General features: G+C 46.2%; 1 protein-coding gene across 1 annotated transcript in view; it reads right to left on the bottom strand.

Moving 5' to 3' along the window:
• Positions 1 to 10,652: 10,652 nt before the first annotated feature.
• Positions 10,653 to 27,716, bottom strand: part of LOC306917154 (voltage-gated inwardly rectifying potassium channel KCNH7-like) — a 228,583-nt gene continuing 211,519 nt past the window's right edge. The window contains exons 19-21 of the mRNA XM_079495287.1: positions 26,563 to 26,722; positions 12,609 to 12,912; positions 10,653 to 11,572 (exon numbers count right to left, since the gene is read on the bottom strand). Of these exons, the coding sequence (XP_079351413.1) occupies positions 11,186 to 11,572; positions 12,609 to 12,912; positions 26,563 to 26,722 (851 nt within the window). The 3' untranslated portion in view covers positions 10,653 to 11,185. The remainder of the gene's footprint in view (positions 11,573 to 12,608; positions 12,913 to 26,562; positions 26,723 to 27,716) is intronic.

Genomic DNA, 27,716 nt, shown 5'->3' with positions numbered 1-27,716 from the left:
CTGGTTTTGATTGATTTATTAACAGTTTGCAGAATTACAGTACATTTCAAGTACAACTCAATACAAAAACTGTTAACAGTGAGTGGACGACACCATAAAGCATTTCACTTGTTTACAATAGGGCCCACCATTTTCAATTCATCAAAACATTTAGAGACGTACGAATATACACAACTATATAGTCAAAAGGAAATCATCATAGGAGGTAAAAAGGGAAAAGAAACATAATTTAGAACCACCCCCCCGTTTCCCCTCACTGTATATTATACAGTGAGGGGAATGTCTTAATGACTGTTGGTAGGGTGTTCCACATTTTGGTGGCATAGGAGCGAAATTAATTTAGTCCCTTGTTTGTGCCGAATCTGGGTTGCACATGGTTTGTTGAACTCCCCCTGGTGTTGTGGGTGAGGACTTCGTTGACATTAAGGAAGTATTTAGACAGGTACATGGGTATCTTGGTGGTGTAGCGAATCTTGTGGACCAGACCCATTGCAAGGTGCTGTACTCTGTCGTCAACCCTAAGCCATTCCAGCCTGTCAAAGTGGGCAGGGGTGAGGTGGGTTCGGGGAGTGAGGCCAAGTAGTAGCCTGGTACTTCTCTTCTCTTCTACAACAGCCACTGTGAACACACAAGTATAGGTGGTCTATAGACCAGTTCATCTGTTACGACAATGTCTAATTTAACAACGGATCTGGTAGACAGGATGAATACCAAACGACTCGCCCCTTTACCAACTCGCCCCCCGCGATTGTTTTTAATTTAGTATTTCCCTCCCTCTCTGAAATCTGAAATTATCTTGTATAGAGATTTATTTGATTGTATAGTAGTCGATCTCTATACTCTGTAAAATTTAGAAAGAACATGTCACAGAGACAATTATCACCAACATGAATTATGTTTGTTATTTACAGCTAGGTAGAGTAGTGGGGCGAGATGGAAACGGGGCGACCGTACCTGTTATTTACAGCTAGGTAGAGTAGTGGGGCGAGGTGGAAAAGGGGCGACCGTACCTGTTATTTACAGCTAGGTAGAGTAGTGGGGCGAGGTGGAAAAGGGGCGACCGTACCTGTTATTTACAGCTAGGTAGAGTAGTGGGGCGAGGTGGAAAAGGGGCGACCGTACCTGTTATTTACAGCTAGGTAGAGTAGTGGGGCGAGATGTCAAGTGGAGTACAGATACTCAAATAATGTATTCAGGTAAATGGGATAAAGGTCTAGCTAAACCTTGTGGGCAGCTCAACGTCAAATTGGCTCTTTTACCCCCAAAAAATGTAAATGTATGATTTGGAAATTGGTAGGAAATAATGTAATAAGTATACATGCTTTGAGCATGCACGAAACATCATTATCTGATCTAAATTTACCTTTCAACTAATTGTTTATCCTCAAAATGACTGGCTAATGTGGCAAGGATTCACTTCGGCTTTCTCCTCTCGGCCACCATCAGCAGGTCTGCTTTATGGCCATGCAGCTCTCCAGGGAAAAGACCGACAGCAAGTAACATTGTATTATGGCTGATGATGATGAGGGAATAACAGACCACAATGTTTATAAGGACCTGCTTTTATTATCTGTAAGTGATTCAAACAAGTGTTCGTAACAAGTTTGTTTTCATAATAAAATAACATTCTGCATTCAGAGATTCTGCTTCCCAGAAATAAAACTACATTGCTGGCTACACGTACATACATGATCACAGATATAGATTATACTGGAAGGTGGTGGGCGGAGCAGTGCTATAGGGAAATGGTTCCCAAACTTTTTCATGTCAAGGACCCCCAAATTGACACAAATTAGAAGGTGGACCCCCATTTCACCCCCATAAGAGAAGATTTTTACACGTTTAATGTCAAGGTCCCCCAGTTTTACATGCATTTAGGCTAGAGTAAAATCAAAGTTAATTTAACTCTAAAGACCTAACCACACCCAAAGGGTCGAGGCGGTTTTAGCGTTGTCCCAGTGGTGTGATATGTCCTGTTGCACGTTGACGCGCGTCGTCCCTAGTGATTCAACGCATGAAATTCAATGGCCCCAAACCACACCAAAGGGTCACCATGCAACTCCTCACAACCGTTTGGACCCAAGGTGACCCTTTGGTGTGCTTAGGGCACACCAAATGGACCCTATTTGGTTGGGGCGTGTGTGTATCTCGAGAGGAGGCAAGCTTTTGCGGAAGCATAGCGGAAGCTTGCCAGCTAGCGTGCGTCACGGAAGGGGACGTTCGGTATAGGCCAATCAGACAGGCAATGTAAAGGTTTGTTTTCTCGTGCCAATAAAGCTCCTTTGGATCGAATTGATAAGCCCCGGAGAAGACGAGCCGATGTGATTGGCCAGTAGTCCCTTGAGTGGCAGCGACGCAGCGTTCCTTCCGCACTTCCGTGCGACTTCCATCCTTACGTCGGACTCGCATGGCTCCAACCAGAGCCATCTAATAGAAGAGTTGCGATATTGAGGGGGCAGAAAACAGCCCGGTCAAGTGGTTCATGTACTCACGCGAGCCCCATAGACTCCAATGCATTCAGTAAACTTCTGGTTATCCCCATGCTCAATAGAAGTCTATGTAGGAGAGCCACCATTGGACTGAAGCCAATAGAAGTCTATGTAGGAGAGCCTCCATTGGACTAGAAGTCTATGTAGGAGAGCCGCCATTTGACTGAAGCCCCATGAAGTGAACGGAGTTTACGTAACTCTGTCTTACTCTATGGCTCTGGCTCCAACTAACTGCAGCGGCCAATGAGGTCACTCCAACTAACTTGTAGTTTTATATCTATGGGGTCAGATACGTGTAGGAAGTGTGGAAACGCCCCAAGGGTGCTCTGCTTTAGTTCGTACAATTGCGCAGCAAACGTCTCAGTAGTATGTACACAATATTAATGTCTTTAAAATATAGTCAGGAACAGAAACATTCAAATCAGCTGTTAAGTGTTGCATTGTATAAAATACAGAGGGCAAACATAAAAAAAAGAAGAATGCATAAAAAGTAACAGTTGTGAACAGCACTAGATTTAAAAAGTGACATTTATATCCAGTACAGCAAGATTTCTAAACCTCTGTGCAAAAGTTTGCAAATCCTATGAAAGTCCAGAAGTCAATTCCTCAGGCATTGGACTCTGCAAGTTAATCATGTTTAGCAACTTTTGTTCTAAGAAACAAAGAAAAAAAGCCCATGTTTTGTTTGTTTTGTTTTTTTGCGTAAACCCAACTGTTCTTGAACCCAGATTGAGATGGCTATTATTGGTCGGTTTGAAAACACACGATGTGCAAGTATCGAAAGAAGAGCTTAACTCCACTCATTCTAGGTCTCTGAACACCTGGTTGAAGAGAAAAGTAATTAGATATGGAGTTAAAGGACCACTTCACCACGTTTCAACCTATCTTCAATAGGTCCTCACTAATAATAATAATTCTACTCAGTCTGTGTCTCATAGGAGGGCTGTGGGCAGTTTAGAAACAGTCTTCCAGTGACATCATCATTAGGCAGATTTCTTTTGAAACAAGATTTTTTTTTACAAAAATGGTTAGATTTTCATTATCGTGAGAACGATGGCTTCCATTTTCACATTGCAACTTTTCAGGACTACAAAGCCTGCAGTTTCTATTAGCTTGTATTCCCCATCGATGATGTCACTGGTGGACGGGTGTCTGAACTGCCCACAGCCCTCCTATCATACACAGACTGAGTAGAATTATTATTATTAGTGAGGACCTATTATATGAAGATAGGAAGAAAAGTGGTCCTTCAAGAAGCAGTCAGTGCTCTCGCGTGTCTCTCTTCTATCTCTGCCCTTTGGTTTCCTGCCTCTCTCTACACTGTCCCATCTAAAATAAAGCATAACAATGACACAAAAATAAATAAATAAACATTTCAAAATAAGCAGGGGAAACAAACATGAAGGCCGTGATTCCAAAATGCCACATAATAAATAATCCACTTGGCTAAATTCTTGGAAGCATCAGTGATGCTAAACATGCTACTACCATATGAGCTTTATTACCTTCACGCCAGCTATAATGTTAGTTAGAATAGTGGTTGGTTCTCCCCCTAAACCAGGGGTTCTCAACCCGTGGGTCGCGACCCCTCGGGGGGGTCGCCAAATTATTTTAGGGGGTCCCCAAATTATTTTTTATTTTCACGATTTTTCAAAAATAGCAGACCTACAAGCTCGTAGCGCGCCACTCGGTGGTTTAAGGTTATTGTAGCAGTCAATTTATATTGGGGGTCGGGAGGGGGCGGGGCGGGGGTCCCGAGACATTGCCAAAGCATTTCCGGGGGTCCCCGGCCAAAAACGTTGAGAACCCCTGCCCTAAACGGTGCATATGTGTCTCATTTTGGAATGCTACACATAGTACAGTTAGTTTATAGAGCGTCGAAGCCCCTACGAGGACCCAGGAAATAATCCCCCGTTCATTTTCCCTATAGACATTTAAAAAGTATTTATTTAAAGGACAACTTTAGTTTTTTTCAACCAAGGTTCATGTTTTAGGTTGTTATTAGAGAAAGTAAAAGATGAGTGTTATTTTTTTTTTTCATTTGCTGCTTTCTTTCGTTTTAGCGATTTTAGCTATTTTTGACAGGGGGGCGGGGGCATTCGAACATGGGGCTAAATATGTATTTTGTTACAACATGTTATAGCGATTTATTATTTTATGATTTACTATAGTCCTACTAGACCCCAGGAAATTACATCTGGTCACAAAAGATCACTGAATGTGAAGGGGGTGACAAACTGACCTGTTGAGCCATACAACACAGTATGGCAGATCCTGTGATCTTTTTTGGCCAGATTTAATTTCCTGGGGTCTAGTAGGACTATAGTAAATAATAAAAAAATAAATCGCTATAAAATATTGTAAAAAAATACATATTTAGCCCCATGCTCGAATGCCCCCGCCCCCTTGTCAAAAATAGCTAAAATGAAAAAAATGAACACTCATCTTTTACTTTCTCTAATAACAACCTAAAACATGAACCTTGGTTGAAAAAAACTAAAGTTGTCCTTTAAAGACCTCTTTAAGCCTCGTACAAAGCCAACTCGAGGTTGTGACAAATCATGACAACAAACACAATTGTTTGGGCCGAACAAATAATTAGAAAGAAGAAGGAAAAAAAACGGCAGGTTACAACACGGTTGTCATGATTTGTCACAACTCGAGTTGGCTTTGTCCGCGGCGTAAACGTGTTTAAATAAATACTTTTTGTAAAGCCTACGGGGAAAGATGAACGGGGAATTAACTTCTGGGTCTCTCTCGTCGTCATGAAAGGGGGCGGGACTGCGACGCTCTATTATAATTATATCAAACATATTGCAGGTAATGTAGGGGTTCCCCCTGGTGGCTCAACCAGTTGAATCATACTCTCATGGGTGTCTGTCTGCTACTATAGAGCACCGAAGTCTGACGTCAATATCGGTAGAGGGCGCTAAAGGCCTATTCATAGTCTGGATTTGCTCCGGTGGTGAGGTGACCACCGCTCCGGTGGTGAGGTGACCACCGGAGCTGAAATAACGTTGAGCGGTGGTGAGTAAAAACAGAGAGAAGGGCTGGGGCGGTGGCGGTGGTTTGCTCTATACCGTGGCTCAGTGACGTCATGTTGTAGTTCGGTGGTTGTGGTTCGGTGGTTTAGACTTAGATAGCATTTGAAACAGACTTATAGCATGTCATGTAGACAGCACAATAATTGCATTGTATGTAGTCATAGCACATCATAGTACATATGTATAGCATAGTATAGTATATATGTATAGTTAATATGTATAGTGTCATTATATAGATATGTTCTAGTTACGTTCTTAGCTTACGCATGTTTCTTGATAAATGCATTTTATATATGTGATGTATTCCCTTACTTTTGTTCTTGCCTAATGTAAATCGCTCTGGATTAAGAGCGTCTGCTAAATGCCTAAATTGTAAATTGGTGGTCACCTAACCACCGGAAATCCAGACTACGTTTGAGCCTTAAGTCCACAGGTTCATGTACTTTTTATTTGCATTGTAATCATTTTAGATCGCCTCAAATAAGAACTGTGTTTGAAAAAATCATCCCGGCCGTTTCACTCATATGGATATGAAGAATCAACTGACAGAGTAAACGCTATTGTTACTGCGGCTGAATTAGTTTTCACTAGACAGATATCATCATGAGTGACTGTAAACGATACAGAGACACCTCCCTGACAACATCGCAGAGACAGTGTGTTTATTTTTGGACCACAATTCTTATACGAGACGATTTTAAGATGACCCGATGTTATTCTCCATAGAGGAAAACTTCCATGAATCATGCAGGGGATGAGTGAGTGACGTCAGGTGCGGAAGTCCTGACGTCACTCGCTCATCCCCTGGTTCTGCCTGGTTCACGGAAGTAATTTCTCTATGGAGAATAACATGGGCTCATCTTAAAATGATTTCATATAAGCGTTGTGGTCCAAAAATAAACAAGCTGTCTCTGCGTTATTGTCAGGGAGGTGTCTCTGTATCGTTATATTGTCAGGGAGGTGTCTCTGTATCGTTATATTGTCAGGGAGGTGTCTCTGTATCGTTTACAGTCACTCATATATGATGTTCTAGCGAAAATGTTCAGTAGCAGTAACAATATCGTTTTCTCTCAGTCAGTTGATTCTTCATATCCATATGAGTGAAACGGCCAAGATGACATGTTTATTTTTGAAACACCGTTCTTATGAGTCGATCTAAAATCCCCCTATGGGGATTACAATGCAAATAAAAAGTACATGAACCTGTGGATTTGCGCCCTCTACCGACATTGACGTCGGACTTCGGCGCTCTATACTCTCATCTGATTAATGCAAACTAAACTGAAGGCGATGATGGGGATGTGTGGGACTTCGTCAGGGGCCGCATTTTACAAAAGGTTCTTTGGCACAGGTCCTACAGTAGTGTCACGTATGAGAATATTGCAGTCGGGTAAATAGATTGATGACGTACGGAGTATAAATGCGCGTTATGCTAGTAAGTTGTTCACATTATGTGATATAATAGACATATATACTGTTTGCTCGATCCCAAATTCTAGAAATGTTATTTGGATATTTGACCAGCAATGTCTGTCCCTATCTATGTCCGTCTGTATGTACTGTACGTCTGTACGTACGTACGTACGTACGTACATACATACATACGTACGTACGTACGTACGTACGTACGTATGTATGTATGTTTAGGGTACCAACAGGTGACAAAGTGGCGCTGCATGTCCAGCTTCATGATGGGAAGCCGAGTTTTAGTGTAGCAGTCTACCAGACGCAATAGCATTTGTTGACCACCAAGTGTCACTGTTGCACCACGCACTTCAGACAGATTTGATTTTCTTTCATGTATTACCATGTGTTGTTCTTGCTTAGTTGCTTACTGTAAATTGCTCTGGATTAAGAGAGTCTGATAAATTGTAAATTGTAGATAGCATATTGTTTAGACCGACGCTAGGTTTGAGGTTTGCCTTCTATCCTATAGTTACTAAGCACGTAGTCGTTTTCTTTGCACTGTACTTATGTGACCGCGTAGCGCCATAGCCTGTCATTTGTCGACTAACATCAAATAAACGGTAACACAGATTGACATGCTATATGATATAATATCGAGTGTTGTATGATCTTCTGACATGGCATCCTGGTACAACATCGTAATAGTCAAAGAAACCTGTTCATAAAAGGGCCCATATATTCTCAGAACCAACATTGGAGGGAGGGACAATCTGTGGAATGGCCGTAGGAGGTAGAACAGATCAAAACCAAACCAAAATAAAAGTGCAATTTTGGACTACTACTACCACAACATAAAACCCGACCCTAGCAGCCAGCAATCATCGACACCGTAGAAATACAGCATGCGTCCACACCATTCTTACACCATTCTTACAACAAGCTTCTAGAAACACCGTTAAACTCATGCAGTACACCGAGTGTGTTTGAATAGGGCCACAGTAAGATGCTGTTTTGCTGGGTGGACCATATGGGGCCACGGTAAGATGTTGTTTTGCTGGGTGGGCCATATAGCACCATTGTAAGATGTTGTTTTGCTGGGTGGACCATATAGGGCCACAGTAAGATGTTGTTTTGCTGGGTGGGCCATATAGGCCCACTGTAAGATGTTGTTTTGCTGGGTGGGCCATAGGGTTTCAACATGTAAAGGCTGTATAGGGCAGGCTAGTAAAGCTAAGGCTATTGAAAGGTGAGCTACGTGCTCAGCCCGAAAAATGTGAGCTCTATCTTTTTCAACTTTTTATTTTTCTCCAGATACCACAATGGGCATTTTTTTTTCTTCACTTGGCTGAAATATATACTATTTTTTTGCCGTTTACAAAAAAAGTGTATTTAATAAGATATAATAATGGAAGACCGTAATCAATCATGCATGGATGACATGCGACTCCGCGTCGGGGACGTCCGTTGCAGTGGTGGTAGTGCTTTTACTTAAGTACTGTACTTTAAGTACAATTTTGAGGTGTTTGTACTTTACTTGAGTATTTCCAATTTCCAGTACTTTTACTTCTACTCCACTAACATCTCAGAGGCAAAATGTGTACTTTTACTCCACTACAATTATTTGAAAACTTTAGTTTAGTTAACCACTTCAACCCTATACATTTCCGCCATTTGAAAATAGCCGATCTACAAGCTCACAACGCGACGCATTGTGAGCTTGTAGATCTGCTCTTTTCAATAGATTTTGTACACATTTTGAACTTGTGAAATGGCACATTCTGCACAATGAGTGCTTTTAGTACTTTAAGTACATTTTGATGCTGATACTTTTGTACTTAACTACATCCACTCAACTACATTTTCAATTCCGTACTTTTACTTGTAACGAAGTAGTTCTAAATTGCAGTATTGGTACTTTTACTTAAGTAAAACAATTGAGTACTTTTTCCACCACTGGTCCGTTGTCATTTTCCCCCACGATGAAAAATATTAAAAAGGTATTTTTTCATCCGAGTGGAATACCTCTTGGCCATGCGTTACATAACGTTGATACTATGCCTTTTGGTTACATGGTAATTATATATGTATTTAATGTTGTGCGTAAAAAACAACAACTAAGAATAAAGAAATCGCGAAATACCCGACTTTTCTTCCGAGCATGATTTTGTAAGTCTCTCGCTGTTTGGAGCCGTCGTTAAATATCGGTTCGTCAGACTGAGTTGTCGTAAAGTGAAGGGAGGGAGAGGCTAGGGAACAGCCCCGCGCTAATATTCTTCTTCACATTTGCTCTAAGGGGGAAATTTGAGAACATGGACGCCGTAACCTGCACGTGGGGGTAGTTCAGTAGTAACTGTAATTTCTCTGCATGTCTGGACCTTATATATGAATAGAGACGGCACCCGGAGGAAACCCTGAGGGGAAAATGGACATAGTGGCCAAATTTGGTATTGCAGCGCTGGGCCAATTCTGGTCCGTTGACTATCATTGCGCACGTTCATGATGACACGTGAACGCTGTTTCATACGTGAACGTGTGCAATGATAGTCAACGGACCAGCATTTTCAAATGATCGGAATCGGATCGGGAGCAAAAAAGAAAACGTCGCCGGGACATCCCTAGTATCAATATTATATCCATATGATGATATTAGACTGGATTATTGTCTGTGATTTTGGATATTGCACTATTGTGATATGGCATAAATGTGTCCTATACAAATTTAAATATCGGATCGGGAAAAATCGGTAATCGGCAAATACTCAAAATCAAACGATCGGATCGGGAGCAAAATATCGTGATCAGGACATCCCGATTTATCACACAACCGTAGCTTCATGGCCCGATTCGTACTCGGACGCTCGCTGGTGTCGCGTATACCCAAAATATCGGAACTACAAGCCGTTTCAGCTTGAAGGATCTTCGGTGAGGCGACGCGGCGCACAAGACCTGGCATGAATCAGGCGTTACTCGATCTGGCCAATGCAGAGCGACGTTGCTACGTGGCGGCCATCTTACCTCGGGGGCAGCATAACATTGTGTCTATGGGGCATGTACTTTTTAAATAACCATAACTTGCTCAATTTTCATCCGATTTTCAAACGGTTTGGTTTGTTATAAACGTCAGACGTCCGCATATTTTTATACGACGTTCATATAAAAACAAAATTAAGCAGATACGTGTCCTGAATCATAGCCACGTTGACAACGTTTGTAAATCCGTCAAGATTTGAGGGAGTTATGACTATTTTTGATCTCTGTATAGCAGCAGTGGCGGACGGCCATGTTTGATACGAGTTCCGTCCACAAAAAAAGGTCACTCGCGTTGACAGTTCAGTGCTTGGTGGTGGCCTTAGGGGTTGACATCATACAACCATAATTTTCAGTTATCAGCCCTAGGGGTGATATTAGTTAGCCCTGTTGATCCTTTCATCGATGCTCCTCCAGGGCCAAATAAATTCTGGGCATGTAATAAAGAGTGATATGCAGATTCCATTCAATTTACCCCAGACTATCAGTCGCTATAAGTATAGCTCTCTAAACACATCGCATGGTGTCTTTACGAGCTGCTGGAAAATACGCGCGCGCGCGTTTTTTGTGTGTGTCTGTGTGTGTCACTGTATTTTAGGGATGTCTTGAAACGTATCAAAAAGGAGACTTGCTATAAGCTACAGCTAGTCTGTAAGCATGCCAAGATCATGCCCGGTTGCCACGGTAGTCAGCGTTATGTGCGTGGAACATGTGACAGTAGTCAGCGTTATGTGCGTAGAACATGTGGAACATGTGGAACATGTGGAACATGCGACAAAAGAAACAAAAAACAAAACCACATGCATATGTCTTTTAGAAAGGGCACTAGCGTGCAGCGCCTCACATTGCTGGCAGTGTTCCATTTACAAATATGTACACGGCAGATGATTACTATACATAATGTTAGTAATATACTGTATAAATACCTCTGTATAAATGGACTTTATACATCTAAATCAGAGAATTGTATAAGGTACCGGCGGGGGTAAGGAGGGCATATTCTGACAAGGAATGGAAGAAAGTCTAAGAGTTTATTTATTTTCTTTTAAATTTTGTATATGTATTATCCTTTTGCATATTGAGTGTCTTTCTTTGAACCCTGAGTCAAACGTGAGCCTTGTGAAACCTCCAAGACTTCTTGTAGCGTCGCCGTGGTGGGCGGGGCGAGGCGGGGCGATGACCCAGAGGTCAGAGGTCAGCCGGGGCCTACAACTACTACTACTTCCCCGCCGGAAGCCCGGGGTCGGAAACGGGCCGGTGGAGTCCCGTCGTTCCTGATGAGCCGCTGGGCGGCGGCGGCGGCGAAGGAGTCGCGACGTCGGGGAGCGAGGCTTGCCGCGCGGCGGACGGGAAGGGAGATCTGGTGGACGCAGCAGCAGCACCGCACCGCTGCGGCCGGTGGTTGTGGTCGTGGTGGTGGGGGTCGTGGTGGTGGGGTTGCGACTCCAGAGAGTCAACGTGGTGGTCGTTTGGCTCGTGTCTGCTGTGGCCCGAGGCCGCCGCCGCAGCCCCGGCGTCCCCCTCCGGCGGTTCTACGACAAAGTCGACGTCCGGGAAAGTGTCGTCCGAGGGGGGCGGGGCCGGGCAGGGTTCTTTGGGTTGGCTCTGTGTCCGACGGAACAGCGGAGCAGACAGACGTCCCGTCACGTAGAACATCGTGTCGGAAAGAAGAGCAGAAGGACATGCATGTCAAAACAGAACACAAGTTCAACATTTCAACAGTAATATAATAATCACATAATAACAGACTAGTTTAATGTATTAATGTCATATTTGGAAATTGATTAGATGTTTTCTAAATTATATAAGCAACAAAATACATAAAGCTTACTTTTTAATTGGGTGTGTGGGGTAAGGTAAGGTACCTGAATATTAGATAAGGAGATTGAGAAACACTGGTTCTGCAGGCAGCAATGATTATTATCAAACTACAGAGCTTAAAGGTACATTCAGTGATCTCACTTAATTCAACTATCACTTATTTTTTCTTATTTTTTGGATAATCCTCCCTACTATAAAGTGTGCTGACCATATAAGGAGTTCCTCCCTGTCCCCAGTGAGCCCCTGGGGTCAAAAAACCCTAGTTTCGGTTTGGGCTTTGGGTGGCAAAGCTTTCATCCAATCAGGATGAGAGGTGCCTTCCTCCAATCATGATCGAGTGTGGCTGGCATTGGTGCGCGTGCTGTTGGTCTGTTGTACTTCCCCCACTGTAGAGCGTGTGCATGTGCACATCTTGTTACCGGGTGGACCAGGTTTTTTTCCAAATCACCCAAATCACTGAATGCTCCTTTAAGCATGTAGGGATTTCTTTTTGTTTACACTTTTACAGCATAGGCCTACATCATATGGGCATTGTAGCGGATGTAGCTAATATGACCCATAGCCTGGAGGGATGCAACGCACGTGTGTGTGTGTGTGTGTGTGTGTGTGTGTGTGTGTGTGTGTGTGTGTGTGTGTGTGTGTGTGTGTGTGTGTGTGTGTGTGTGTGTGTGTGTGTGTGTGTGTGTGCGTGCGTGCGTGCGTGCGTGCGTGCGTGCGTGCGTGCGTGCGTGCGTGCGTGTATGACAGCCCAGCTAGCCGTCAGAAGGACCACCTTGGACATCATTTCTGGCTGCGCCCCTGGTCAGGGCTATCAGTGTACCTGGGGCTGGGGCTGGGGAGGGGCCGGGCTGAGGCTCAGCCCAGCTGTCTGCATGACGGACCCAGGCTGGACCATGACGGCGGCGGGCTGCTGGTGGTACACCGGCTCGGGGCTGGAGATGACGGTGCCGACGGCGGCCGGCCGCTGGTGGTACTCCTCGGGGCTGGAGGTGACGGCGGGCCGCTGGTGGTACTCCTCGGGGCTGGAGGTGACGGTGCTGTAGGCCGGAGGACCCGACACACTACTCTGTCTCTGCAGCAGGTGAAGAATGGCCTGGATGTCCGACGTCATCTGAGACTCCAGTCTACCATGAGGAAAGAAAATTACATACAGTTAGTTATACATTACATGTACAGTTAGTTATACATTACATGTTAGTTAGTTTAATTTATTGTCCACATGTGGACAGTAAAAAGAACAAACAACAACAACAGTAAAAAGAACAAACAGCAACAACAACAACAACAACAACAACAACAACAACATGGCGAAAATGCAGGACAACACAGTGGCAAATATTAAAAACCAATCTAGCGAGACATGGTATCATTTAGTGTCTTAATGGCATTAGGGATGAAGGAATGTTTTAAAGATGTTACGGTTAGCTTTTGGTACTTTGTACCGTCTACCAGAGGGGAGTAGTTGGAACTCCCTGCAGAGTGGATGAGAGGAGGAGGTCATTTGCTACTTCCTTGTAGATACAACTTAATTGTTTCTGTCCTCTGCCCAATGATTTTTGAGGCTAGGTTCACTAGATTCGCTGCAGCTTTGCTTCTCCCTTCAATGGCTCCCAAACCTTTTCATATCAAGGACCCCAGAAATTATACTCATTAGCCAAGGACCCCCTCCCTCACCCCCATGTGGAAATACATGCCAAGGACCCCCTCCCTCCCCCCCATGTGGAAATACATGCCAAGGACCCCCTCCCTCCCCCCCATGTGGAAATACATGTCAAGGACCCCCTCCCTCCCCCCCATGTGGAAATACATGCCAAGGACCCCCTCCCTCCCCCCCATGTGGAAATACATGCCAAGGACCCCCTCCCTCCCCCCCCATGTGGAAATACATGCCAAGGACCCCCTCCCTCCCCCCCCATGTGGAAATACATGCCAAGGACCCCCTCCCTCCCCCCCATGTGGAAATACATGTCAAGGACCCCCCCATAAGAGAAGATTTGTATCGCTCTAGGGCCCCTGGTTTGACCTGAATTAGGCTACGACCCCCAATTAAATGGCATTTCCATCTCTGGGACCCCAATGTATACAGTATTGTAAAATGAATGCTGATGTAACTCTGAGAGTGTACAAATGGAACCAAATGGACCCTCTGTCTATTCAGCTATGGCCGCCTCTTTAACCTGACCGCCGTAGGGTCCACTGGGCCACCCGGGCCGTGGCCCTAGTCCGTTTAGAGCTGTCCCAGTCCAACGTCGAAAAGAGGAGAGCGAAGAAACAAGAAAAACCACAAGAGATATCCTACATTGGCAGCCCTTCACCCCCCCAGCCCTTCACCCCCCCAGAAGTTCTGTTAAGTTCTGTTAGTAGTAAAACCACAGCGAGGTGCCTAAATGGTCCCCCATTAGCAATTGGGCAAAAGGGTTCACAGTTTTTCACACCTATCGCCGGAGTTGGGCTGAAGCCCCAACTGGCGATTCTAATTAGCCCAGTCAATTCAATAATTTAATCCACGCTACCCCGCCTGCTTTCACCCAATGAGACCTGAGACCAGATTCTACAAGACTAATGTCTTCTGAATCATCATAAAACAGTAAGAAAGATTTGCGTTTACACCTTTCCAAAGTATTAAACATGTACTTTTTCTTTCCCCCCTGACGATAATCTTGGTGTAAAGCGAAGACGTCGCCCGTCTGGGGAAACTCTGCCCCCTACCGACTGTCCCACTGTGGCGTTCTCTATGCATGCAGGATGACGTGATTCTTCCACACCTGTGCGTGTGTGCATGTGTGTGCGTGTGTGTGTGTGTGTGTGTGTGTGTGTGTGTGTGTGTGTGTGTGTGTGTGTGTGTGTGTGTGTGTGTGTGTGTGCACGCGTGCGTGTGTGTGATCACATAACCACATTGAATTAATCACAGCCCCATCTGCCTTCGGTTACAGCACTGACACCACTGATACCAGATGAGAGAGAGAGAGTGTGTGTGTGTGTGTGTGTGTGTGTGTGTGTGTGTGTCCACACACACGACGACAAGCATAATTACAGCCACGCGACGCAAGGAAGAGAACCCTGAGGCACTGATGACAGCCATGTGGACGGTGGTGACACCATGACTTGTTGATACTCATTTCAAACACTAGAGGGAGTCTGAAACCACAGTTATGACCAGTGTGTGTTATTAAAGGTATATTCAGTGATTTCACTTAATTCAAATATCACTTATTTTTTTGTTTTGTTGTGATAATCCTCCCTATTATAGAGTGGGTTGACCATGTAAGGAGTTCCTTCCTGTCCCCAGTTAACCCCTGGGGTCAAAAAACCTTAGGTTTCGTTTTTGGCTAGGTGGCCAAGCCTTCATCCAATCAGGATAGAGAGGGGCCTTCCGCCAATTATGATCGAGCGGGGGTGGGTCTAGGTGTGTGTACTGTTGGCCTGTTGCGTGTCCCCCCCACTGTAGTGCGTGCATGTGCCGGTCACAGGTGGGGCTTGTGACCGGGGGCTTTCCAAATCACCCAAATCACTGAATGCTCCTTTAAAGCTGCCTGAGGGAAATAAGCAATTTTGTCCAGTAATGCAGTAGCCTCGGTCCCAGGCTTACTTATCTGCGAAAAGAAGAGCCTGGTCACAACCTAAGGCAGAGAAGCTATCGGCGGATGTATCCTCCGGAAAATCCGTCAGCTGTATTTCCCCCGGATACGATATTTCCCCGACCAATCACAACACTTGTTTCATCCGCGGAGAATGTAAACTGATTTGTAAAGCATCAACGTCATTTCCTTGGGCGATACTTCCGCTAAAATCGATGATAGTCTTTTCAGCGTAGGTCTTGCCCAGGGTGGTAATGCAGTGGTTCCCAAACTTTTTCATGTCAAGGACCCCCAAATTGACACACAGAGCCCCATTTGAAAAGATATGCCAGGGACCCCCATAAGAGAAGATATTTGTACGGCTCTGGCAGTGATTCTCAACCTGTTTAATTTCAAGGACCCCCCAGTTTGACATGCATTAGTCCACGGACGCCCCATTTAATAGCATTTCTATCTCTGGGACCCCCCAATTTATATTGTAAAATCAATGTTATTTTAACTCTGAGAGTGTACAAATGGAACCAAATGGACCCGTTGGGTTCCATTTGTACACTTTCTGAGTTACAGACCCATAATGGTCCATTTGGTTCCAAACTATAAATTAGCTGGGGACCCCCTGGAACTCCTCAGGTACCCCTGGGGGTCCCCGGACCCCCTGGAACTCCCTCAGGTACCCCTGGGGGACCCCCTGGAACTCCCTCAGGTACCCCTGGGGGTCCCCGGACCCCCTGGAACTCCCTCAGGTACCCCTGGGGGTCCCCGGACCCCACTTTGGGTACCACTGCTGTAATGCACATGTAATTTATTAGAGGTGACGTACAGTAAATTACAATGTTAATTATATCGCCTTGCATGTCCAATGTAATGGCTTAACCCAGGGGTGGGCAACTTTGACGATGGAGAGGGCCACTATATTTCCACACTCACTCCCTAGGGCCATATATATATGTCGCTGCGACGCGTTTTGAGCTTGTAGATCGGCTATTTTTGCTATATTCGAATTGAAATGTTGAATTATTTTTTACTGTTTTTGAATTGGAATCCTGAAAATTAACATTTTTATGTAATTTCAAATGCCTTTTAATTATACGTGTGTTGAAGCAATGAGCTACTAATTTAGACTGAAGTAATTAAAGCGGGTCATGTTTGCATGTTGTGGAATTGTAAACAGCTGAAACCAATATTATATCAGTATTCTGACATTAACCCGAGGGCCGCATTAAGTGAAGGTGGGGGCCGCATGTGGCCCCCGGGCCGCCAGTTGCCCACCCCTGGCTTAACCCATTTAGACCTGGAGCCGATTAAAAAATAACGTTTTCTGAAGAACCAATGTTTCTATGTCAGTGGTGCTCAACCTCTATGTCAGTGGTGCTCAACCTCTATGTCAGTGGGTGCTCAACCTTTTTCATGTCAAGGACCCCCAGAATGATCTGGGTTCGCGATGAAAAAATATGAGTGCCGCGCTACGAGCTTGTAGATCTGCTATTTTTCAATAGCTAAAGTATAACATAATGCTTAGAACTACAAAAGGGGGTTCCCGCCCTGAATGAAATTAAGTCTTTGGTTACACTGCATGCCCACAGCCCTCCTATGAGACACAGACTGGTTTCTGAACTGCCCACAGCCCTCCTATGAGACACAGACTGGTTTCTGAACTGCCCACAGCCCTCCTATGAGACAGACTGGTTTCTGAACTGCCCACAGCCCTCCTATGAGACACAGACTAGTTTCTGAACTGCCCACAGCCCTCCTATGAGAGAAAGACTGGTTTCTGGTCTGCCCACAGCCCTCCTATGAGACACAGACTGGTTTCTGAACTGCCCACAGCCTTCCTATGAGAGACAGACTGGTTTCTGAACTGCCCACAGCCCTCCTATGAGACACAGACTGGTTTCTGAAATACCCACAGCCCTCCTATGAGACACAGACTGGTTTCTGAACTGCCCACAGCCCTCCTATGAGACACAGACTGGTTTCTGAACTGCCCACAGCCCTCCTATGAGACACAGACTAGTTTCTGAACTACCCACAGCCCTCCTATGAGACACAGACTGGTTTCTGAACTGAACACAGCCCTCCTATGAGACAGACTGGTTTCTGAACTGCCCACAGCCCTCCTATGAGACACAGACTAGTTTCTGAACTGCCCACAGCCCTCCTATGAGACACAGACCTGTTTCTGAACTGCCCACAGCCCTCCTATGAGACACATACTGGTTTCTGAACTGCCCACAGCCCTCCTATGAGACACAGACTGGTTTCTGAACTGCCCACAGCCCTCCTATGAGACACAGACCGGTTTCTTAACCGCCCACAGCCCTCCTATGAGACACAGACCGGTTTCTGGACTGCCCACAGCCCTCATATGAGACACAGACTGGTTTCTGAACTGAACACAGCCCTCCTATGAGACAGACTGGTTTCTGAACTGCCCACAGCCCTCCTATGAGACACAGACTAGTTTCTGAACTGCCCACAGCCCTCCTATGAGACAGACCTGTTTCTGAACTGCCCACAGCCCTCCTATGAGACACATACTGGTTTCTGAACTGCCCACAGCCCTCCTATGAGACACAGACCGGTTTCTTAACCGCCCACATCCCTCCTATGAGACACAGACCGGTTTCCGAACCGCCCACAGCCCTCCTATGAGACACAGACCGGTTTCCGAACCGCCCACAGCCCTCCTATGAGACACAGACTGGTTTCTGAACCGCCCACAGCCCTCCTATGAGACACAGACCGGTTTCTTAACCGCCCACAGCCCTTCTATGAGACACAGACCGGTTTCCGAACCGCCCACAGCCCTCCTATGAGACACAGACCGGTTTCCGAACCGCCCACAGCCCTCCTATGAGACACATACTGGTTTCTGAACCGCCCACAGCCCTCCTATGAGACACAGACTGGTTTCTGAACTGCCCACGGCCCTCCTATGAGACACAGATTTTTTTTTGCTATTTTATCATTTCATCATTAGTGAGAGCAACTTTACCTTGTAGCAGAGTAATATTTGACCAGCAGTATTCGTATCTATACTTTGACTGACGTTGACTTACAAACAGTGTACTGTAAATGTAAATGACAGCTGGTTTATATTCGTCTCTGGTGCGCCTGTTTGTCGCTGTCTCTTAAATCAATGCAGCCAATTTGTCTGAATAATGGAGAGGGAGGTCTGGAGAGACGGAGATAAAACAAGGTGAAGTGGATAAACTGAAGAGACAGAATCAAGGGGGGTGGGGGAGGGGGTGGATGACGGGTCGATAAAGACATCCAGCAGTATGAGGAAGGGTCTGACAGCCGAGACAAAGTGCATTCTGCTGCATTTTAACGAAGTCGCCCCCTACCCATTTAGACCTGACGTCGAAATTAAAAAAAATGTTGTCTAAATCATGACCTCCTCATGAAACATCCTATGTTTCTATATCAGTCGTTCTCAAACATTTTCTTGTCAAGGACCCCCAAAAATATATGTAATTGGCCGCCGACCCCCATCTGAATAAATATGTCGTTCCAGGGACCCCCCAGAAGCAAAGATTTGAGTTAAAAAGGTTCACTCTGAAAGAATATATATTCAAAGATGTGCGCCACATTTTTACGATTTTTAAAAAATAGCAGACCTGCACTCGGTGCCGCGCTATGAACACCAAAATGCTTAAAACACCAAAAGGGGTTCCCGCCCAAAATGGGTTAACAAAGTCTCCCCCTCCCCTAAAACTCGCCCGTGTCCGAGTGACATTCCTCCATCACCTCCCTCCCTCCTACCGAGGTCCCAGCATGCACTGGGGCACGTCAGGATCCTTGGGGATGTGTGAGAGAGCGCGCCTCGTGGGCACGCAATATTTATAGCGCCTGCCTGCCTGCCTGCGTAATGTTTCTTATTTTTTTCTTGGTTTTCTGAGCTCAATTGCACCCATAGTAAGGGCATTTTATCAGGTATTTGACCAATCTGGGAACTAAATTGTTACCAATAAATGTGTGTTTCTAAAGGTGTCTAATAACATTAGTTTCATAATATATGTCACATGCTACTTAAAGAATGATGAAATTTGGACTTTTTTGCCTTATATAGGATGTTAAGGGTATGGTCACATATTATGCTAATAACTCAAATTTCCCACGGGAGTTGAATTTAAATCTTTTAGTACATGTTATTAGACACCTTGAAACACATTGGTGAAGACATTTCTTGGTAACGATTTAGTTCCCAGATTTTCATAGATTTATCTTACTACCAAAAACCCTGAACTTTTAACATTCAGTAGATGTTCTGTGGTCTGGGGGTTTTCTGGCTCAAACCAGTGTTCTGATTCTCCTGTGGACGGTGAGGTAAGGGTCCACAAATCCCATACATGACATTAACAATTTGACATTCCAAGAGAAAATGCCAACAGACCACAGAAAAGTTCAGGTTGTGTTTGGGGTGTAATTGAGGTCATGAAACCTATAAAAATAAAAATAAAAATAAAAATAAAAATAAAAATAAAAATAAAAATAAAAATAAAAATAAAAATAAAAATAAAAATAAAAATAAAAATAAAAATAAATGAATGTCATGAACCCATTAAGATATTAGACTCTCACGCTGGAGACTCGAGTTCTAATCCCTGGCGTTACACATAGTCCATAGATCCTGCTGGGTGGTTACACATAGTCCATAGATCCTGCTGGGTGGTTTTACCTGTACGCAACTTTTAAACCAGTGCTTCAGCGTTTGGGGGACATGAGGGGATTTTATTTATTTTTATTTAACCAGTAAAAACACATTGAGACTGCGTCTCTTTTCCAACTGAGACACGGGGACACGGGGAGAACATGTGAGGGTATCTACCCTAGGGGACACGGGGAGAACATGTGAGGGTATCTACCCTAGGGGACACGGGGAGAACATGTGAGGGTACCTACCCTAGGGGACACGGGGAGAACATGTGAGGGTACCTACCCTAGGGGACACGGGGAGAACATGTGAGGGTATCTACCCTAGGTGACACGGGGAGAACATGTGAGGGTATCTACCCTAGGGGACACGGGGAGAACATGTGAGGGTACCTACCCTAGGGGACACGGGGAGAACATGTGAGGATATCTACCCTAGGGGACACGGGGAGAACATGTGAGGGTACCTACCCTAGGGGACACGGGGAGAACATGTGAGGGTATCTACCCTAGGGGACACGGGGAGAACATGTGAGGGTATCTACCCTAGGGGACACGGGGAGAACATGTGAGGGTACCTACCCTAGGGGACACGGGGAGAACATGCAAACTCCACACAGAAAGGCCCTTTCGCCAACCTCGCCTCGGGTATGGGCACTGATGACACGGAGGAGGGAACACGCTCCCAGCGCCCACAGCGTCCCCAGCGGGAATCGAACCCAGGACCTTCTAGCTGTGAGGCGACAGCACTACCGACTGTGCCACCGTGCCCCCAGGTACAAGACATTTGTGAGAGAATGCACAGTGGGCGGCAGATATCGCAGATATTCTGAATCGATGACGTCGCAAACTTGTTAAAACCTTGTTGGAGGTCGAACACAAAGTGACTTTGCTTTAATTTCCAGTGTTGTTTTTTTTATTACGTGGTCACGTTGTGACATCGATCATAAAGATGGACCCGCGGCACTTCACGTTCCTCCTCTGGACGATCATAAAGATGGACCCGCGGCACTTCACGTTCCTCCTCTGGACGATCATAAAGATGGACCCGCGGCACTTCACGTTCCTCCTCTGGACGATCATAAAGATGGACCCGCGGCACTTCACGTTCCTCCTCTGGACGATCATAAAGATGGACCCGCGGCACTTCACGTTCCTCCTCTGGACGATCATAAAGATGGACCCGCGGCACTTCACGTTCCTCCTCTGGACGATCATAAAGATGGACCCGCGGCACTTCACGTTCCTCCTCTGGACGATCATAAAGATGGACCCGCGGCACTTCACGTTCCTCCTCTGGACGATCATAAAGATGGACCCGCGGCACTTCACGTTCCTCCTCTGGACGATCATAAAGATGGACCCGCGGCACTTCACGTTCCTCCTCTGGACGATCATAAAGATGGACCCGCGGCACTTCACGTTCCTCCTCTGGACGATCATAAAGATGGACCCGCGGCACTTCACGTTCCTCCTCTGGACGATCATAAAGATGGACCCGCGGCACTTCACGTTCCTCCTCTGGACGATCATAAAGATGGACCCGCGGCACTTCACGTTCCTCCTCTGGACGATCATAAAGATGGACCCGCGGCACTTCACGTTCCTCTTCTGGACGATCATAAAGATGGACCCGCGGCACTTCACGTTCCTCCTCTGGACGATCATAAAGATGGACCCGCGGCACTTCACGTTCCTCCTCTGGACGATCATAAAGATGGACCCGCGGCACTTCACGTTCCTCCTCTGGACGATCATAAAGATGGACCCGCGGCACTTCACGTTCCTCCTCTGGACGATCATAAAGATGGACCCGCGGCACTTCAGGTTCCTCCTCTGGACGATCATAAAGATGGACCCGCGGCACTTCACGTTCCTCCTCTGGACGATCATAAAGATGGACCCGCGGCACTTCACGTTCCTCCTCTGGACGATCATAAAGATGGACCCGCGGCACTTCACGTTCCTCCTCTGGACGATCATAAAGATGGACCCGCGGCACTTCACGTTCCTCCTCTGGACGATCATAAAGATGGACCCGCGGCACTTCACGTTCCTCCTCTGGACGATCATAAAGATGGACCCGCGGCACTTCACGTTCCTCCTCTGGACGATCATAAAGATGGACCCGCGGCACTTCACGTTCCTCCTCTGGACGATCATAAAGATGGACCCGCGGCACTTCACGTTCCTCCTCTGGACGATCATAAAGATGGACCCGCGGCACTTCACGTTCCTCCTCTGGACGATCATAAAGATGGACCCGCGGCACTTCACGTTCCTCCTCTGGACGATCATAAAGATGGACCCGCGGCACTTCACGTTCCTCCTCTGGACGATCATAAAGATGGACCCGCGGCACTTCACGTTCCTCCTCTGGACGATCATAAAGATGGACCCGCGGCACTTCACGTTCCTCCTCTGGACGATCATAAAGATGGACCCGCGGCACTTCACGTTCCTCCTCTGGACGATCATAAAGATGGACCCGCGGCACTTCACGTTCCTCCTCTGGACGATCATAAAGATGGACCCGCGGCACTTCACGTTCCTCCTCTGGACGATCATAAAGCTGGACCCGCGGCACTTCACGTTCCTCCTCTGGACGATCATAAAGATGGACCCGCGGCACTTCACGTTCCTCCTCTGGACGATCATAAAGATGGACCCGCGGCACTTCACGTTCCTCCTCTGGACGATCATAAAGATGGACCCGCGGCACTTCAGGTTCCTCCTCTGGACGATCATAAAGATGGACCCGCGGCACTTCACGTTCCTCCTCTGGACGATCATAAAGATGGACCCGCGGCACTTCACGTTCCTCCTCTGGACGATCATAAAGATGGACCCGCGGCACTTCACGTTCCTCCTCTGGACGATCATAAAGATGGACCCGCGGCACTTCACGTTCCTCCTCTGGACGATCATAAAGATGGACCCGCGGCACTTCACGTTCCTCCTCTGGACGATCATAAAGATGGACCCGCGGCACTTCACGTTCCTCCTCTGGACGATCATAAAGATGGACCCGCGGCACTTCACGTTCCTCCTCTGGACGATCATAAAGATGGACCCGCGGCACTTCACGTTCCTCCTCTGGACGATCATAAAGATGGACCCGCGGCACTTCACGTTCCTCCTCTGGACGATCATAAAGATGGACCCGCGGCACTTCACGTTCCTCCTCTGGACGATCATAAAGATGGACCCGCGGCACTTCACGTTCCTCCTCTGGACGATCATAAAGATGGACCCGCGGCACTTCACGTTCCTCCTCTGGACGATCATAAAGATGGACCCGCGGCACTTCACGTTCCTCCTCTGGACGATCATAAAGATGGACCCGCGGCACTTCACGTTCCTCCTCTGGACGATCATAAAGATGGACCCGCGGCACTTCACGTTCCTCCTCTGGACGATCATAAAGATGGACCCGCGGCACTTCACGTTCCTCCTCTGGACGATCATAAAGATGGACCCGCGGCACTTCACGTTCCTCCTCTGGACGATCATAAAGATGGACCCGCGGCACTTCACGTTCCTCCTCTGGACGGAAACCAAAGATTTTTACTAGATCCATTATTTATGCTCCACCTTATTAAAGAATGAATCAATTTAAGCCATTTAGACCTGAGGCAACGTATAGCTTTAATTAAACCACTTTAACCATTATTTTAAACTTTAGATGTTGAAAAATAGCAGATCTACAAGCTCGTGCTTCCTGGAACAACATATTTTCAGATGGGGGTCCGGCGGCCAAATACAGATCATTCTGGGGGTCCTTGACATGAAATTGTTTGAGCACCGCTGACATAGAAACATAAGGTTTTTCCAGAAAACTGTCACGATTTAAGAAATAAGACATTTTGTAGAATCTGGTCTTCAGGTCTACATGGATTAACTGCAGACCCGGCTCAATAGGTACAGGTCCCTTCATACATACAGCAGGGAGGCTGCTGGGGGTTCATGTGGTTAATCATTGCTACTAAATGTTTCCCATGTGGTTGCACAGTGGAGGCCAGGGGTGGACTGGCCACAGGACGTACGTACCCGTCATATTATCGGCGGGCCGCATGCAGGCAAAGTGAGTGACAAATAAACCCTCTGCTATCTTGAATCCTTTTGCCAGCATCAGTGGCGTGCACAGACATTTAGAGGGGCAGGTGCTCAAGTTAAAAAAGGGCACCTTGTGCAGCGCGTGGAACCGGCCGGTTGCCTTAATCCATTTTGGGCGGGAACCCCTTTTGGTGTTAGCATTATGTTATGCTTTAGCTATTGAAAAATAGCAGATCTACAAGCTCATAGCGCGCCACCGAGTGGCGCGCTACGAGCTTGTAGGTCTGCTATTTTTGAAAAATCAAAAAAAAGAAAAAAAAATGTATTTTTTTTGTTTTTTTTTCAAAAGGGCACATTGCCAAAAGGGCAGGGGGTGCTCTAGCACCCCCTAGTGTCTATCTGTGCACGCCACTGTCGGCGGGCCGCATGCAGGCAAAGTGAGTGACAAATAAACCCTCTGCTATCTTGAATCCTTTTGCCAGCATCATTCTTGTGAGAGCAACACAAGGGTTGCGTAGGATGACCAGATCCAAACTGTTATTTTGAGGTATCGCTTGTGTGGGACAAGTGGGATGGGGGGGACCCCGTCCCCCCGTCCCACTTGTCCCACACAAGCGATACTGGAGTCCCGCGTTAGCAACTTACTACTTTAGTTGCTATTAAATGCCTTGATGTCATATTCGACCATAGGCCTATTGGCTATCATTTATACCATCCTCTGGTGTCTCACATTTTGTTTTAAAATCATGCTTCATTTTTATTTGCTATTTGCTATTTTTTTTTTTTTTAAAGATATTTTTTTGCGGCTTACGCCTTTTATTGGTTTTTTGAAGGGACAGTAGGCTGACAGGAAACGGGAGAGAGATGGGGGAAGACATGCAGTAAAGGCCGTGTCGGGCTCTGGAGTCGAACCCGCGGCACACTGCGACTGGATTACCAGTCGGGTGCCCAGACGGTTACGCCACCGCCTGGGCTGCTATTTGCTATTTTAACGTGCTTAAAAACACATATTGCAGGAAGAGACGACAACAGAAGGCCAACTATTAGGGGACTAAACTATTAGGGCATTTGAACACTGATGCCTGCCAGTCACAATGTGGGACAGACAGGGTCTCAATTTGTGGGACGCCTGAAAAGTCTTGGAAATGAGGGACTGTCCCTCGCAAAGAGGGACATCTGGTCACCCTAGGGTTGTGTTGGTTTGTATCATTTATGTGGTGGTATTAGGGCTTGTGTGTGTGTGTGTGTGTGTGTGTGTGTGTGTGTGTGTGTGTGTGTGTGTGTGTGTGTGTGTGTGTGTGTGTGTGTGCGCCTCGACGGAGCGGGCGGTAGAGTTTCTGCTATCTACTGTGTGCTGTTTGTGGTGCAGGGCTGGTCTGGGCCAAATTCGCGCGAAAATGACCGGACCGAATTTTTGTCCCAGTCCAGCCCTGAGTGGAGGAAAACATATACGTGTATCATGTGTTACTTAAGTAAAAGTATCAATACTGCAAAGGAGAAATACTCTGTTACAAGTAAAAGTCTGGAATTCAAAATGTACTTCAGTAAAAGTACAAAAGTACTGGTATCAAAATGTACTAAAAGTACCAAAAGTAGAAAGTACTCATTTATGCAGAATCAATTATCAAGTTTTCAAAAGTCTTAAAAGATCATTTGAAAATAGCACATCTAACAAAGCTCACAATGCGTCGCTCTGCACCACAATGCCTGTATTTTGGAAATTGGAAATAGTACGACGTACAGCACAAATAGGCAAAACATTGTACTTAAGTACAGTACTTGAGTACATGTAATTCAGGGGTGGGCAACTTTGACGATGGCGAGGGCCAATATATTTCCACATTCACTCCAAAGGGCCACAGTGCATATTACTGTCGTAGCAAAAATAGCCGATCTACAAGCTCAAAACGCGTCGCGCTGCGACGCGTTTTGAGCTTGTAGATCGGCTATTTTTGCTATATTTGAATTGAAAACCTGAATATTTTTTTGCTATTTTTTAATTGGAATCCTGAAAAGTAACCAATTTCAAATGCAGTTATAGTTATGTTACCTTTATGAAAAGACAATAACATTTTAATACTATAGTCATTAAGTACTAGTCATACTAGTCACAAAGTAATTAAAGCGGGTTTGGAATTGTAACAGCTGAAATCAATACTATATCAGTATTCTGACATTAACCCGAGGGCCGCATTAAGTGAAGGTGGGGGCCGCATGTGGCCCCCGGGCCGCCAGTTGCCCACCCCTGATGTAATTAGTCACTTTTAGACAGAGAAATGCGTTCATGTGATCGCATAATTTACGCATAATTTACGCATAATTTAAATCGGCCAAATGACCCTGCATGGTGCAGATCATCGGGTACATTATTTTCAAAACGCCCGACAAAATCACGCATATATTTGCAACTTTTCGCATATTCCGCACTGACCACCACACTGACCTGTTGAAGTCCCCCCCCCCCCCCCCCCCCTTCATGCTGACCTGTTGAGGTGCTCCTGTAACAGGTCCAGCCGCTGCTCCAGCTCTCCGTAGGTGAGGTCGGTGTCACTGTCCTCGTCCCCAGCCACGGCGTCCCGACAGCGGGCCGCGTCCTCCGCAGCCTCCCCTGGTCTGTCACACGGCCAAGAGTCTGTGTGGAGGTCTGCACGCACGCACGCACGCACGCACACACGCACGCACCACACGCACGCACGCACGCACGCACGCACGCACGCACGCACGCACGCACGCACGCACGCACGCACGCACGCACGCACGCACGCACGCACGCACGCACGCACGCACCGCACACACTCACCGCACGCACGCACCGCACGCACGCACCACACGCACCACACGCACACGCACACGCACACACACGCACACAGTCAAGAACAATAAAGCGCACACACACAGACATCCACTAGCTAAAAACCAGGTGGCGGGCCGACAGTCAGAATCTGATGATGAGCCGACAAGGCTCCAAACGTCTCGTCCATGGTGTAGAACAGGGGTTCTCAACCCGTGGGTCGCGACCCCTCGGGGGGTCGCCAAATTATTTTGGGGGTCCCCAAATTATTATTATTATTATTATTATTATTCTTTTTCAACTGAATTGCTGGAAAATGGAAATGAAGAGTTGACATGGTACACATAGTACATCATGCATACTCCTCCCTACTGATTATATCTGGTTTCATTTCATTTATTTATTTATTAATGTATTATTATATGGTGTATTGTTTCTATTATTAAGGTTATTGTAGCAGTCAATTTATATTGGGGGTCGGGAGGGGGCGGGGCGGGGGTCCCGAGACATTGCCAAAGCATCTTCGGGGGTCCCCGGCCAAAAACGTTGAGAACCCCTGGTGTAGAAAAGGAAGCTAAATAAACCTTTATTTAAGTAAATGTGTTTATAGTTTAACTAAAGAGCATACTTATGTACACGCACCTCGACAGTGGGTGCAGGGCCAATAAGGTAATCATGGAAGGAGGTATGGGGGCCCGCACAACATTCTTTTGGTAAAGAATTACTTTATTGAATAATTAAACGACAACGTTTCGATCTTGATGGATCTTCGTCGATACTGACCTGACGAAGATCTGTCAAGATCGAAACGTTGACCATGCCATGTTGTCTTGTCTTGTCTTGTCTT

Source organism: Electrona antarctica (genome assembly GCF_951216825.1).
Source record: "Electrona antarctica genome assembly, chromosome: 24".
NCBI classification, from domain to species: Eukaryota; Metazoa; Chordata; class Actinopteri; order Myctophiformes; family Myctophidae; genus Electrona; species Electrona antarctica.
The sequence above is the reverse complement of the archived record's forward strand: the minus strand, read 5'-3'. Positions and strand labels throughout refer to the sequence as shown.